The following is a 14970-nucleotide window of genomic DNA, read 5'->3' on the forward strand; positions in this document are numbered from 1 at the left end:
CTTGTTGGAGAGATACATGTAACAGACAAACTGATCACGACATGGGAAATCTAAAGTCAAGCCATATGTGGTCCAGAGGAAGTGCTGAGGAAGTACATAACTTGGCATCAGAAGAGAGGGGAAGAGGGCAGGGAAGGTTTACTACTAGAAATGATAGGAAAACTCACACTGAGGCAGCCAAGTGAAGAAGAATCCATAGCAACCCAAGCAGTGAAAACAGCAGGAAGCAAAGGACAGGAATGGGAAATACCACAGTGTGTGTGTGTGTGTGTGTGTGTATGTGTGTGTGTGTAACGAGAAGTTCACTATGGCCAAAATATAAAATTTGCTTAAACCCCGCAGAAAACCCTGGAGGCTGATTTACTCTCTCCCACCCCACTGTCTACATAGTACTCTGAATGTCCCGTCTCTTGCACCAGTCTCATCTCATCTCTTGGTGGGGTCTTCGAATGGCGCCCATTCATAGGTTAATCTCCCTTCCTTGCCCATGAGCCTCTCAAGGATGAGGACTTTGCCCATTTATCCCAGAAATCCCCAGTATGGTGGTGAGCAAGTGAAGGAATGTTTTCAGAAGTTTTGCGCTATGCAAACTGTGCCAAATGCCAGGGATCCAGGGAAGAAAAAGATGAAAGACTTTAAGAGCTTTCAGTCTTTAATCAGACTTGGTCATAGTAAGTGATCCGAGAGAGGTGTTAATGCGTATTACCATGTGCTGCGATAGAAGCGTGATGCCCTGCAGAAGAGAGGGAATGGTACTTGTACAGAAGGTGCCCTTTGAATTGGCCGTGAAAGGCTTTGACAGTCAAGATGATGGCTAGACCATTCTGGGCTGATTTTGAGTAGAGAGAGTGGGAAATACTTGGAACATTGTTTAGTGAAAGATAAGTCAAGCTCTTTCCTGCCATCCTCTCCTCTACAGAATGGCTGGTATGTGCAGTTTCCCTGATATAACCCACTCTGATATAATTAATATTTTTAATTTCTGCTCATCTGAGGGGTGAAAGAATAGTATTCTTTTCCTGGCATTTCCTTATGAGGTAGAGTATCTTTTCACAAGCTTAATGGCCATTTATATTTCATCCTTAATGAATTGCTTATTCACCGTCTTGTCTTGTTTTTCTATTGGCTTTTGATCTTATTTTTATTTCTAGAAATACTTGTGCATAACAAACATTAAACCTTTGTAATCTACATTACAGATATTCTCTCCCATACTCCCACTTGATTTTTAAATATGTTTGTGGTATCTTTTGCTATGCATGAATTTAAAAATTTCAAGTGTCAGATATGTTCATTTTTTTGTGTTAGAATTGCTGGGTTTTGTGTTTTACTTAGGAAGGTCTGCCTCACTGTAAATTATTAAAATATATCCCCGCATATTTTTCTATTAAACTTTATTTATTTATTTATTTATTTATTTATTTATTTATTTATTTATTTATTTTAAATGTTTTATTTATTTATTTGAGAGAGAGACAGAGAAAGCCAGCTGGGGGGTGATGCAGAAGGAGAGGGAGAGGCAGGCTCCCTGCTGAGCAGAGAGCCCAATGTGGGGCTCAATCCCAGGATCCCAAGACCATGACCTGAGCTGAAGGCAGACACTCAACCAATTGAGCCAGTCCGGTGCCCCATATTATTTTATATTTAGACAGTAATCCATTTGGAATTTATTTTAGAGTATGCTGTGAGGTAGAGATTTAACTAGTTTTTTTTTTCCTACAGACCTGTTTGTCTTGTTTTTCCAAGACCATTATTAAATCATCCATCCCTCTGATGTGAATCATCTTTATTATAAACTCCATGCCTACCCACACTTTGATCTGCTTCTGGGCTGTTCATTCTTCACCAATTATCTATCTGTTCCTATTTGCTAGAAGAAGAACTTCACACTATTTTTTAATAGAATACTGGGAGAACAACTTAGCTATTTTTTTTCAACTTCTCTTCTAGCGGAACTTTAGAATCCTCTTAATTCTATAAAAATCATGATGAAATCTTACGTTTTGGATATATAAGTTGATATGGAGAGAATTCATGTTTTTACAATATAGAAGCTTTGCATCCAGTAACAAGACACATCTCGCAACTTATTTGAGCCTTCTTTTATGTCCTTCTGTAAAATTGTATAGATCATATAGGACTTGTGCATTTCTTATTAGGCTATTCCAGATATTTTGTAGTTTTTGTTGCACTACTACAAATGTGTTCTTATTCCATTATATTTTCTAATTGGTTATTGTGATTAGTAAGAAAGCTATTGACTTTTTATGTTAATTTTTGATGAACTAAAGTGATTTCTAAGTTTTTTATCTGATTTTCCAAGATTTTTCTAAATGTACAAAACTGATAATAATAACACTTTGGTTTCTTGCTTTCCCCTGTGTGTCCTCTTCAGTTCTTTTTCTTGTCTTACTGCAGAGCTAGATCTCTGAAACAATAAATTGCAGCAGTGCTAACGGGTATCCTTGCCTTATTCCTATCTTTAAAGGGTATCGACCATTACAATCTTACCAAAGTAAAAACTCCCTCTCTAGCAGCCTGGATAGTTGTCACCAGCCTCCACTTGAATGCTCATGGTGATTGCCTATTATCTCATGAAGTTGCTTTGCCCCATCTTTGCCCAGCTGTGTTTGAGAACTTCCTCCTTTGCTCATTAATACATTTGTCTATTCCAACTCAGAGCCTGTGTCTCCTTCTAGAGATGCTCCTCTCTTTGCAGAGCCCTAGCTTTGGAAAGAAACGCCCCCACACCCCCATCCACCCTCCATTCCAAGGAAGCAGCTGCATTAGGACAAAGGTGTGGTGAAGAAATTAACTCATTCACTCAGTACATGTTGCTGAGGTAGGCAGAGAGATGAGGAAGACACAGTCCCTGCCCACAAAGAGCTCGGTCCAGGCCGGGGTACCCGTATATGCAGTGCAGTACCATGTGCTGGGGACACTCAGGAGGGGCAGCTGACTCTTTGTTGCTGGAGAAGTTGAGGAGACTTCACATTTGAGCTGGATCCTCAAAGATGAGTAGGTGATAGAGGAAGAGATAGGAGAAGGGCTTCCAAGCAGCAGAAGAATAATGGGGAGAACAGCCTGAAGAACAAGGGAAGTTAGAGAGGTGGCAAGAAATGCACCGACATTTGAGCAATGGGCTGGAGCCTCCTGGAAGCTCAGTGTGTGTGTCCCTTTCGCTAGCGGTAATAGCCCTGCTGTGCATGAGCGGCTACCTGATTTGGAGAAACTGGAAGCGGAAGAACACCAAAAGCATGAATTTTGACAACCCAGTGTACAGGAAAACAACGGAAGAAGAGGATGAAGATGAGCTCCACATAGGGAGGACTGCGCAGATTGGCCATGTCTATCCTGCGGTAAGTACCCCTTAAGTACCCCTTGCTGGAAGTTTGCCTTCCTCCTCCCTCTGTCCCTCCCTCCCTCTCTTCCTTCCTCTGTTGTTCCCTCCTTTTCTTTCTCCCTCTCTTCCTCCCTTCCTCCCTTCCTGCCTTCCAACATTTATTAAGAACCTACCATGTGCCAGGCACTATTCTAGGCCCTCGGGACACAGGGATGCTGGGGCAGGTGGTTGGGGTAAAAGTGTGTCAGGACCACCTTGTAGCTAGGGGCTCTTCCTAGGCTAAGGAAGCCAAAGGTCTTTCTTTCTGCTGAGTAAGTTTTCAGAATCTTTGGCCTGGAAGAATCACTGTGGCCATGCAAACCGTGGCCACATAATTCAAATATTTTGGTTTCAGCAAACCCTGTGTGCTGGCAGCAAGCCAAGCACGGCACTAGATATGCATGTTCACAAGGAAGGAAGGAGTGTACTTGCTTCCAAGGAGCTGGTGGGGGTGAGAGGGAGTCACTTACTATGTATAGCTGTGTGCGTAGTGCCCTGGTGGAGCTCAGGAGTCTCTCTTCCAGGAAGCTTTCCCTGGTTCCTTTGTTCTTCCACAGCCTGTCTCCATCACAGCTCCTGCCACAATGTAGTCCACTTGTCTTTTTGCTCATTGGTCTCCCCACAAGACCGTCAGCTCCTTGAGGGCAGGATTGTTCAATTAATCTGTCTCCCTGGTGCCTCGCACAGCATAGCTGGCTCCCAGTACATATTTGCCAAACAAATGCTATGGGAGCATCTACAAGGGAGTTTTGTTAATTCTGTCTGGGAAATCAGGCAGGGAATGCCTCACAGAGGTGGTGACAAATGAACTGTAATCCTTGAAAGGTTAATAGTTTTTCAGCAAGAGAAGGAGGAAAATGGCATATTCCAGAAAGAAACCTGTGCAAAGGTTGAGGGGTACAGTAGGACTTGGCTTCTTGGGGGAGCAAGGACCGCAAAGTGTCTGGAGCAGATGTCATGGTGGTGTAGCAGAGTCAGGGGGCTGAGTGTGACCTCATAGGTCATCCAGTCCATCCCCCTGTCAGGCAATCAGCAGCTTTGATCACCCACTGTGGGCAGAGCCCTGTCTTGGGGAGACCAGAGAACTGGAAGACCCAGCCCCTGCCCTCAAGGAGCTTTTTGTCTTGCCGGGGGACCCAAGGTCACAGCCGCACCAACTCCCGAAGAACCCTCTTTCCGAGCTGCCTGTCGTCAAGTGCAAGGTAGGGCAGTGCCACTTTGAGTCTGAGGGGCTGGCGAGTGAGGGCTTGAGCCTAGGCAAGTGCAGCCAATCCTAGAAGGCTTTCTGGTCCTGGAAGGCTGCAAACTGTAAGCTGGGTGTTGGGGCAAAGAGGAAAGATCAGTTCATTGTAGACTAAGCAAATGGCGCATGGAAGAAATGATCGAGTATGGGGCAGAGCAGACTGCATTGGTGCTGAAGCACGTTATTCATGAAGGGGAGATATGGGAAATGACGTCAAGCGAGTGAGGAGGGCTGGCAGATGGCCTTGAGACTTCAGCCTCGGCCGATCACGCAAACAGGTGCTTGACCAAGTGTTCGACTAGGTGGGGGCACAGTGGAAGAAGCGCTGAGCTTAGCCTGAGGAGGTGGCTCCCGGTCTTTTCACTGCTCCATAGCTGTGGTCTTAGTCACTTCTCTCTGCTCACTTCTATTTGTAAAATGGGAATGATAACCCCCATTCTATCTGCCTCCTAAATTCATAGTGTTCTGGTGAGACAGCACACGTGCGACAGCTTTGTGAGTCATAAAGCACTGTGTACGTGTGAAGTGGCATTGTGTCCCAGGGAGCAAACTACCACTCTGGAGGAGTGATTTCTGATGTATCTGAGGCCCGAGGAATCAGCTCCTGCCAGCTGCAGGGAAATAGAGCAGGAGAGGGAGGAAATCGACATTTACTGAGAACCTCCTGTGTGTCAGACACTACTTGGTGTTTTACATATATTTCCTCGTGTGGTCTTCACAGCAGCTTTATAAAGTTGATGTGATTAGCCCCATTTTGCAGATGAGGAAACTGAGACTGGAGACTTTGAATGACTTGCCTGGGGTCACAGCTAAGAAGTGGCAGAAGCAGGATAAAAACTCTAGTGTGTTTGTACACAAAAGTCTGTGCTCTTTCCACTTACATCATGGGGTAAATAGCCTGGGAGCTCCAAGAACTGGTGTCCTCAGCAACCTGTTGTCAGGTAGTGCCAGCATCACTTCCGAGACCTGCCTTTGGCCTAGAGATCTGTCTTGGAGAGAGCGGGAGGGTAACTGGACTGGAAGAAGAGAGTCTCAAGTGCCTATGCTAGTAGAGCAAGGCCGTGGCATTCATGCAAAACCACCAGTAACCCAAAGATGACTTGAAAGGCAGTGGGGTCACTTTTTATTGTCTGTAGGCACAATTCCACAGATGGGAAATGTTAGTCTGATTCTATTTTATTATGCTATCAGGTTGATCTAGAATACTCTGGCCCCCATGTGTGTTACTGTATTAAGTACTCTATAGAGATCATCTCATTTGGTTTCTCAACAACTCTATGTGGTAGGACCTGTTACTACTCCCATCTGACAGATGGTAAAGCCAAGGCTCAGAGAGGTGAAGTGGTGAGCCCAAATTCACTTAGCTACAAGAAAGATATTGAAACACTGGGGTCTGCCCAAAGGAATGTATCCAGGAAATGGAAGAGTGGGACACAGGGTTACATCAGACCCAGCTAGGGAAAGCTAGATGTGTAGCCTGGAGGAGAAAATACTCAGAAGGAAAGGAAGGGAACATAGACACTGTCTGCAGATTTCACAGGTTGTCTGTATAGAACTCACTGAGTCTACGAGGGTCAGGGAACCTCAGAATACTTAAACAGATTTCATGTGGGTGTAAAAAAGAAGTCAAATTCACTGTCCCAATGGAATAGACCAGCTCAGGGGTTAATGGGCTCAGCCCACTAACAGTCAGAGGAAGTCTAGCATCTAATGACTGGAAAGTAGGGTTGAGGGAAAGACAAATTGAATTTAATTGACCTGTATTGCCTTCTGTTCCTGTATAATCAGTTAGGAGAAATGGGGCAGATTTCCTTCCTAATTGTGATTCACAAGCTGGAGGCAAGCAGCTAATGGCCTGGGTGAAACATTTGCCAGAGCTGACCCACTGATGTTGAACAAACCTAAAATCCTATAAGGAAAAGGACTCAGAAAGTTGAGATCTCTAAGCACTGCTTTACATCAAGGCAGAAGGGAGTGATGAAGAAAGCTACAGCTCTGCATTCACACAGACCTGGGTTCAAATTTAAGTTCACCCACTTGCTATGTGATCCAGGACAAATGCTGTTAAAGCTCATCGAGTCTCCGTGTCCTCATCTGTAAAATAAGTAAGACAAACCTGTCTCTTGGGGTAGTATGAAGATGATGTGAGCTAATGCCTGTAAAGTAATGGAATGTTTGCTGCCTTGTGGGTACTCAGTTCCTGTGGATCTAATGGTGATCTCTTTGCTCTGTCTCCCCAGCGAGTGGCATTAAGCCTTGAAGATGATGGACTGCCCTGAGGATGGGACCACTCCCTTCGTGCCTCATGGAATTCAGTCCCATGCACTACACTCTCTGGATGGTGTATGCCTGGGTGAAGGGGTTTCTGTACGTGGGTCTGTGTGAGTGAGTGAGCGTGTATGTGTGTAATTTCTTTTTAATTTATGTTGCGGAACGGTAACCACAAAGTTATGATGAACTGCAAACATCCAAAGGATGTGAGAGTTTTTATATGTATAATGTTTTATACACTTTTTAACTGGTTGCACTACCCATGAGGATTTCATGGAATGGCTACTGCGAAGTGACTAACATGATGTACATAACCAAATGGGGCTGGTGGTACAGTAGCTTACTCATCATTTTAAAAGTATATTTACAAGAGGGTATTTGGTTTTGGGGGGGCTTTTTTAGGTTTTGGAGTTTGGATTTGATTTTTTTTTTTTTTTTTGGTATATAAAATGATTATGCTTTGTGGCTATCCATCAACATAAGTGAAAAAAAGAAGAAAACACTTCAACCCCCTCCTCCCACTTAGATTATTTATTAACATATTTCAAAAATAAGATTAGTTCTATAAATAATTTAGAGACATGAGAGTATTTATTTTTGGTATGAGTGGCCCACCATGCAGACTCTGTGTGCATTTACGTTTATATGTGTATGTATGAGAGAGAGAAAGGTCTGTAGAGAAGAGGTGCACCTGTGGCTGTTCAAATCCATACAGATAAATGCATTGGAAAACAGTCCACAGAGGGATATCTGTAGTTTTCAGAGAAGCCTTTGGCAATTTGGCTCAAAAAAAAACGGATGCCATGGTTTGTGTAAACATGTAGTGGAAGAGGCAGATCTTTCCCACCTCTGGCAATTCCTAGGACCCCCGTCAGTCACGAAAAGCCTTTCAGTTCCCCCATGGCTGCTGTGGCTCCCACTTGGGCTTTCTCTTCTGTGGCTGAAGCCAGGGCACAGACTTGAACCAGTGCCAGAAGTTCTCATGAGCTCCTGTGAGACTATGCCTGAACCTTGGCCGCTCCTTGTTTTAAAGTTCAGCATTTCAAGTAACTTCAGTTTCCTTCAGGATGCTTGGGTTGGATTCATTTCGTCTTCTCTGAAGCCCTCCTAGGGTGCCGTCCTTACTCGTAGAGAGCTAAGTGCAGACATTTCTAGAACAGCTCAGGTTTCCTGTAGAGACTGGCTCAGGCACTGAACCTCTGAGATATGCTGTGGGTGAGGATAAGGACAGTGGAGTAGGTTCTGTTACAACTCTGTTTCTCCCTTTCCCTTACTCTCTCCCATTTCCTGTAAGTGAGGGAAACAACATAGGTTTGCTACCATCGTGTGTTCATATAGATGAGACTGGTTTTTGGCTTAGGTCAGAAAAAGTGGCCAAACTTGATGTCCTACGAGGGGGAAATGGTATACACAACACTATAGAATACTGGGTACATGTGTTCACACAGGGATTTGGTTTACTACTTTGTAAATAAAAGGAAAAACTCTGGGTATATGTATAGATTTTTTTTTCATTATGGACACTTTTCTTTGTTTTTCCTGGGCCTTGGGAGAGGTGGGAGAAGCACTCTTTTCTCTCTGTGGGGTCTACCATTGAAAACGTAATCCTACAGTCCCAGAAGGAAGTCTGTCCCCAGCGGCTCTCATCCAAGACCTGATCTTTTCCTAACTCTGCTGTTGTGCCACTTCACGCCCGCCAGACAGCCAGGGACAAGACATGTGAACAAACTCTGACACCCCTCTGCCTTTGGGGCCCCCCCAACTCAATGAAGCTTGGATATCTCACCAGCTTGATACCCTTCAAATTTCCAGGCGGGCATTTGGGAGTTCTGTAACCCTGCTCCTAGGACCTTTCTCCACGTCACTCATGGTCTCCTAACTTCTGAGAAAACAACGTGTTCTGGAGCCTCGGCCCTATGCTTTGCATAAACAAGCAATTTTCCTCATGATACGCATGTGTCGATCGTCCCGAAACATTCGTTGAGAGGCAACTGACCTAGAGACCAATACCAAATAGGATTTTAAGAACAGGTGGCCAACTCCTATGGAGCTTAATCACTTGCTACTATTCTTTCAAGAATGGAAAGTAAAATTATTTTTGACTGAAGAAAAATGACAAAAAAAAATTTGAGATTTACATGACACAAGCAACTTTTTCTATGACCCACCTCCAAAGAAATAGAATTTCCTGGGGAAATGAGAACAGTGACTAATGTGTAGTTTCTAAACTTTCAGTCAGATCCTGGCCTTCACAGAAAAAAAAAAACAAAAAGAATGAATGGAGTCAGGATGGTTCAGCCTGAGATCTCAAAATGATGATGAAACACAACTTTCTCAAAGACATCCACGTTTCCTGAATACGTTACAACTGCAGTTTGGAAGAGGTGGCTATGAAAGCAACCTGCAGAAGACAAATTGCAGAGTATCCACATGTCAGATGGTAGTCAATAAGATGAAATCTGAGGTGGTTAGGTCCATCCTCCCTCTGTAATCTTGGAGGCTTCTGAACTTCATTTTGAGGTACTATTACATTTCTGTTGCCTTTTGCCCCTGTGCTGTCATGCACCTATAGCCAATAACAGATCATAGAGTCCTTGGACTGTAGAGCTGGAAGGAAACCTACAGATAATGCCAGGAGGGTAGAAGATTTATCAGACTTTTTTTTTTCCCTCCGTCTGAAAGAGACTGGTCCCAGACCTTTTCCTCCTTTTCCTTTTTCAGGTGACTACTTCGGACTGTCTGAACATTGTATGAAACCTGCTACCTATCTTATGGCCTATCTTTCCAGTGGAATTATGAAGACACTGGTAGAAATAGCCTTCCAGAAACAGAAAACTAAAATTTTATTTATTTACTCTTGATAACATGACTACTTATAAAATAGGTTGAGGTAACCTTTACCCTCAAGATGAGATCAGAGTTAAATTTATGGCAATAAGTACTGTGATCCCTCTAATCTTCTCCATGATGGCAGTATATTCATTCACTGAAACCATTTGCTAGGTACCAACTAAGTGCCAGGCACTGTAGATTTACAAGTCACTCAAGTGTTTTCTGTCCTTATGGAGTTCACAGTAACAATAGAGGAAGACATGTGGAAACAAAAAAGGAAGAGATTCTTTTCAGAGTATTATTAAGGCACAAGTGAGAGAGGTCATTTCTACATAAGGGGATGAGGAATGGGGTCAAGGAAGGCATTGTAGAAGTGACCTTATGCTAAGTCTTAAAAACTAAATAGGGGTGTCAGAGGAGACACACATGCATGAAACAGCATGGGGGCCTTCAGGAACGGCATGTAATTCATTGTAATGAGCAAAAGGCTCACGGGGGACTTAGCAAGAAATGAGGCTGGATGGAAAGACAGGTTCAATGTAAGCACTTTATAGAACACTTATGTTTAATTTCTGATTCAATTATGCAAACGTTCCTTAGTCATTTATTGTGTACGAGGCACCACGTGCATCATGGAAAGTTCGTCAGGATGCGTCGCCAGCACTTTGCAGACATGGCAGTCTTTAGCCTCAAGCTTTCCAGTGGCCAAAGGGAAATAGTGACTGCGTTTCATATGTTTGAGTTGACCCTTTTTTGAATATAAGGGTAATGGAATTTTCACAGAAGTACTCCATGTTGTCAAGAGTCTCTGAGATTTTCTCAACATTGAGAAAATGAAATTTGGGAGATGTGTAATCTGCACAGGGAACCCCAAGCACTGTCTAGTCAGGTGCCGGTGGGAGTCAGGAGAGAGCACAGGAATGTGAGCCTCACTCCTCTCCCTGACTCCAGCCATGCTCATTATTTAACAGAATATAAATGAGTTAGCAATTAAACATTCAGAGTAAATAACTTCATTTCCCATCAATGCATGAAGATAAAGTATCGGAGTCTTCTCACAGTGTATTTTTAGGGTATTGGGGATTTTCAGGATACAGAGAACTTAGAGGTGGAGGAATTACAGCTTCAAATTTTCAGTTAATATAAGAAATCAGGAACTGTTCATTCTGGCTATGCACCATGTGCATAGTCAAGAATCAGCAGAAACCCTCTGCATTTGCAAACACTTTGTGCTATAAAAAGTAATTTTAAAGAAGCCACCTGTATATGTATATATATATTTAAAGACATGAAGGTTTTGATACTTTTTTACAAAAACTACAAGAGAAAACATACCTGTACAAAACCATGTGTTTTAAAATAGCATTTTGTTCTATACAGCTGTTGTTAATTTGGGGGTGAAGTACTGGTTTGCAGACTCCATCACATTGTACCCAAATGAATTTTCCTTGTTTGTCTTCCCCACTCCCCACCCTCAAAGGACCATATTTGATGTAACAGGCATGTTAGAATGTTGGGTCACACTAACAGTTTCTGCTCTTTTTGTCTTGTCATTCCGAGTTTCATTAGCTTCTGTACTCAGTGCCCTGTGCAGTCTGGTTTCTGTTCCAGAAGCAAAGGGTGGTGTGCTGCATCTCACTAGCTGTACTGACATCATCTTGGTGAACGAAAAACCAAATGTGAACATTTGTAAAATCAGTGCACTGTTTCTAGAGAGAGATTAAATTCATTTTTTAAAATCTGAAAGTGTTTCATTGTGATGCTTTAAGGAGGGGGGGGGTGGACCATCACTGGTTGAGTCCCTACTGTGTATACCCAGTATTCAACTTAAATTATTTTAGCCTTCAACAATCGATAAATACTATCGATATTATCATTGCCGTTTTATAGATGAGGAAATGGGTGAAGGAACTACCCCAAGTCACACAGTTACATTTAGTAACCCCAAAGTACATGTAGCACATGGGGTGTTCTGTGCCTAGTTTGTCCTCTGCCTCTCCGTCTTTTTTTGCTTGTCCTTGATATTGCGTAGGACTGTTCCTCCACAAATCCTCCATTCTCTTAGACCTAACCTGCAGGGTTGGGTAATTTCTGCTTCCATAACAAATTCTGCCTATTTGCATACCAGTACTTCTGCCTCACCTCTACTTCTCTGCCTCCGAGGCTACTTTCACCAAGGTCCCTTGGGACTTCCTTGATTACAGTTTTTTTTAAAGATTTTATTTTTTCTTTATCCATGACAGACACAGAGAGATGCAGAGAGAGAGGCAGAGACACGAGCAGAGGGAGAAGCAGGCTCCAGGCAGGGAGACTGACGCAGGACTCGATCCTGGGTCTCCAGGATCACGCCCTGGGCCGAAGGCGGCACTAAACCCCTGAGCCACTCCGGGTATCCCTTGATTACAAATCTTACAGTTTCAGTCTTTCTCTTCCTTGACCTGGAAACAGTATCTAACACCATTGGCACACCTTAGAGTACTCTTATTTTGGCGCACGTGACACCATATTCCTGGTTTTTCCTTACCTCTCCGGCCACATCTTAATCTCCTTTGCCCACCCCTTACGAATCCATCCATGTTTATCATCTCCATTACCATTATCTTGGGTGATCATCATTATTAGCAACTTCCTACCAATATTGCAGCTAGAGTGATTTTTTTTTTTTTCTAGAAGGCAAGAGGTCACGTCACCACCAGCCTTTCTATTGTCCTGCTTAAAGTTCTTCATGTTTCCCTTGCGTTAAAATCCAATACCTTTGAGTTTTGGCCCATATTCTAGTTTAATATGGCTTGTAAGCCATTTGGCTTCTGTCCCTTCTCCAACTTCATTACTATATTCACAACTTCATTCTGTATTCCAACCACACAGTTCTGGGCCCTCTGTCTGGAACATTTCCTTCAGGAAGACTTCCCTTAGGCCCCTAGATTGGATTAGGAGCCATCCCATGTGCTTCCATAGTAGTCTGTGCTTCCTCTATTTGTAACCGTTGCTTCTACATTATAATTGCTTGTATGCTCCTTAACTGCTTCCTCTGCAAGTTCTATAAAGGTCTGTCTTGTTCACCATTGTATTATTCCCAGCACAGAACAATCAGTGCAGAGACCATGTTCTTTCAGCTATACCATGTTGTCTCATGCCCCCAAACCTGGATCCAGTCTGACTGGTGTCCAGCTCCTTTAAGTTTTCTCAAAACGTTTGATATTTGCCACATCTGCAGATGCCCAGATTCAACAGTTACAGTATAATTTTTATAAGTTCACTCTTGGAAAATAACTTCGCGGTAATTACCTGATGAATCTATATACTTAATTGCAATTACCACCTCAAGACTGTTGTGAGGATTCAAAGAATAAGCTTTTGTAAATGGATTCACATTTATTAGGTGCTTAATACCTCATGGTTCCCTTCTCTTTTTCATACAATTCCCTTGTTACCACCCATATCCCATGCTTTCTTTTTTTAAAGATTTATTCATTTATTAGAGGGGGAGGGGCAGCAGGAAAGGGAGAGAGGGAATCCCAAGTGGACTCCCTGCTTGGGAGGAGGGGGAGGGCCCAACATAGGGTTTGATCCCAGGACCCCAAGATCATGACCTGAGCCAAAATCAAGAGTCTAATGCTCAACCAACTGAGCCAGTCAGGTGTCCCCCAGTGTGTGTGTGTGTGTGTGTGTGTGTGTGTGTGTGTGTGTTTAAATAAAACACCCTATAGTTTTATAGCAATTTACAGTTGGCAAAGTATTTTTCCAATTTCCAAGATTTTGTTTTCTATTCTTACGACAGTCCGGCCAGATGTATAACATTATTTTTCTCATTTTATTTTTTATTATTATTTTTAAAGACTTTATTTATGAGAGACACAGAGAGAGAGAGGCAGAGACACAGGCAGAGGGAGAAGCAGGCTCCATGCAGGGAGCCCAATGTGGGACTCAATCTGGGGACTCTGGGATCATGCCCTGAGCCAAAGGCAGACAGACGCTAAACCACTGAGCCACCCAGGCGTCCCTCATTTTAAAGATAAACTTGAGTGAACCTCGAGATTCACTGATCCTAGGAGAGGAAGGGACTGATGACTGCGGCGTGGAAAGTTAGTTCACACCTTCGATCATAGCGAATCAAATCGCACAAGGATTATTTTAACACAAGCTTCCAGTGATTTTCCCTCTTCACACCCACTCTCCACCAGTTATTTTTGGGGGGAAGAAAAGGAGTAATGCTAAGACTGGGAATGAGAATCAAGAGGCCACTGACCTCAATGAAGAACAGTTTACAATCACAGTGGTCAGGCCCCCAGAATGATGCCATCTTAGCACGGTCTCTAGACCTGATTTCACAATTCCCTGCTCTCGCTGGAACTTCCACGAGCTAATGCAGTTTCCTAATCATTAGGATTTTGACTGTCCTTTGCCTACTCAAGGAGGAAAATTTTCCACAGCCGGAAAGACTTCACAGAGGTCAACCAATTTGGCCTGAAAGGACACAGGGCCTCTTGGGCATCAGTCCTCCCCCGTTGTCATCTGGGGCGGGGCTTTGCAAAAAAGTACCAACGCCTAGGTTCACGGCGGCGAGGGAACCTGACTATTTGGTTTGGGGTGGGGCCCAAGCATCAGTATTTCTAAGATGCTCCCGAATGACTCCGTTGTGCAGCCAGGTCGGAGAATCCCTGCCGGGTAAGCAGAGCCTAGAAAACGAGAAGGGGAAACTCAATATCCAGTTTAACCTCTACTCGCAGCACCTGCTCTAGAGACCAGTTAAGTAGAAAGGGAAAGGTAGGAATTAAAAAAAAAAAAAAGTAAAAGGGATAAAAAGGGAGAGGTCACTTCCAGGGAAACGGCAGCCGGCACCACGGATTCAGGAAAAGCGTCTGTGGGAAGCGTTTCCGTGAGCAAAGTTCGGCCGGAGCCAACCTCTGACCCACGTGCCAGCGCGTGCGGAGGTCCGCGGGGGCAGGTCCCTCCACCTTTGTTCCTGTGCGGTCAGCTCCTTTATCACCCACGGTGAACAGCCGTCTCGGGCTCGCCCACGTTGGGTCCACGTTCACGGAGGTCGAGCCTGGGGGCGCAGCCCTCGCGGAGCTCAGCCGGACGTCGCGAAGCAGGGTCCCCAGACCCGCGGCCTCAAGCCTCGGGAAACCCGGGGGCGACCCGTGGCCGCGCTCCCGCCGGCGGCCGAGGGGGCGGGGCTGCGCTGACCCCGCCTCCGTGTGACCGGGCTCTGGTTTCCGCCGGGGGATGGGCCAGACTT

General features: G+C 44.2%; 1 protein-coding gene and 1 long non-coding RNA gene across 15 annotated transcripts in view; one reads left to right on the forward strand and one right to left on the reverse strand.

The window, feature by feature from the left end:
• The window catches only part of LRP8 (LDL receptor related protein 8), a 79650-nt gene extending 68176 nt beyond the window's left edge, over positions 1-11474 (forward strand). For 8 of the 14 annotated variants that reach the window (XM_072730878.1, XM_072730869.1, XM_072730870.1 and 5 more), the window contains 3 exons: positions 3187-3359; positions 4408-4584; positions 6866-11474. In XM_072730878.1, the coding sequence (XP_072586979.1) occupies positions 3187-3359; positions 4408-4584; positions 6866-6904 (389 nt within the window). In that variant the 3' untranslated portion in view covers positions 6905-11474. The remainder of the gene's footprint in view (positions 1-3186; positions 3360-4407; positions 4585-6865) is intronic. The other 6 variants (XM_072730871.1, XM_072730873.1, XM_072730874.1 and 3 more) reach the window with 1 other exon arrangement.
• Positions 11475-13523: 2049 nt separating this feature from the next.
• On the reverse strand, positions 13524-14931 carry LOC140594760 (uncharacterized). Its single transcript, XR_011996000.1, has 2 exons — positions 14687-14931; positions 13524-14407 (listed from the first exon to the last, which is right to left on the reverse strand). It is a non-coding gene; the product is annotated as an uncharacterized lncRNA (long non-coding RNA).
• Between the last annotated feature and the right edge of the window lie 39 nt (positions 14932-14970).

Source organism: Vulpes vulpes, chromosome 12, assembly GCF_048418805.1.
Source record: "Vulpes vulpes isolate BD-2025 chromosome 12, VulVul3, whole genome shotgun sequence".
NCBI classification, from domain to species: domain Eukaryota; kingdom Metazoa; phylum Chordata; class Mammalia; order Carnivora; family Canidae; genus Vulpes; species Vulpes vulpes.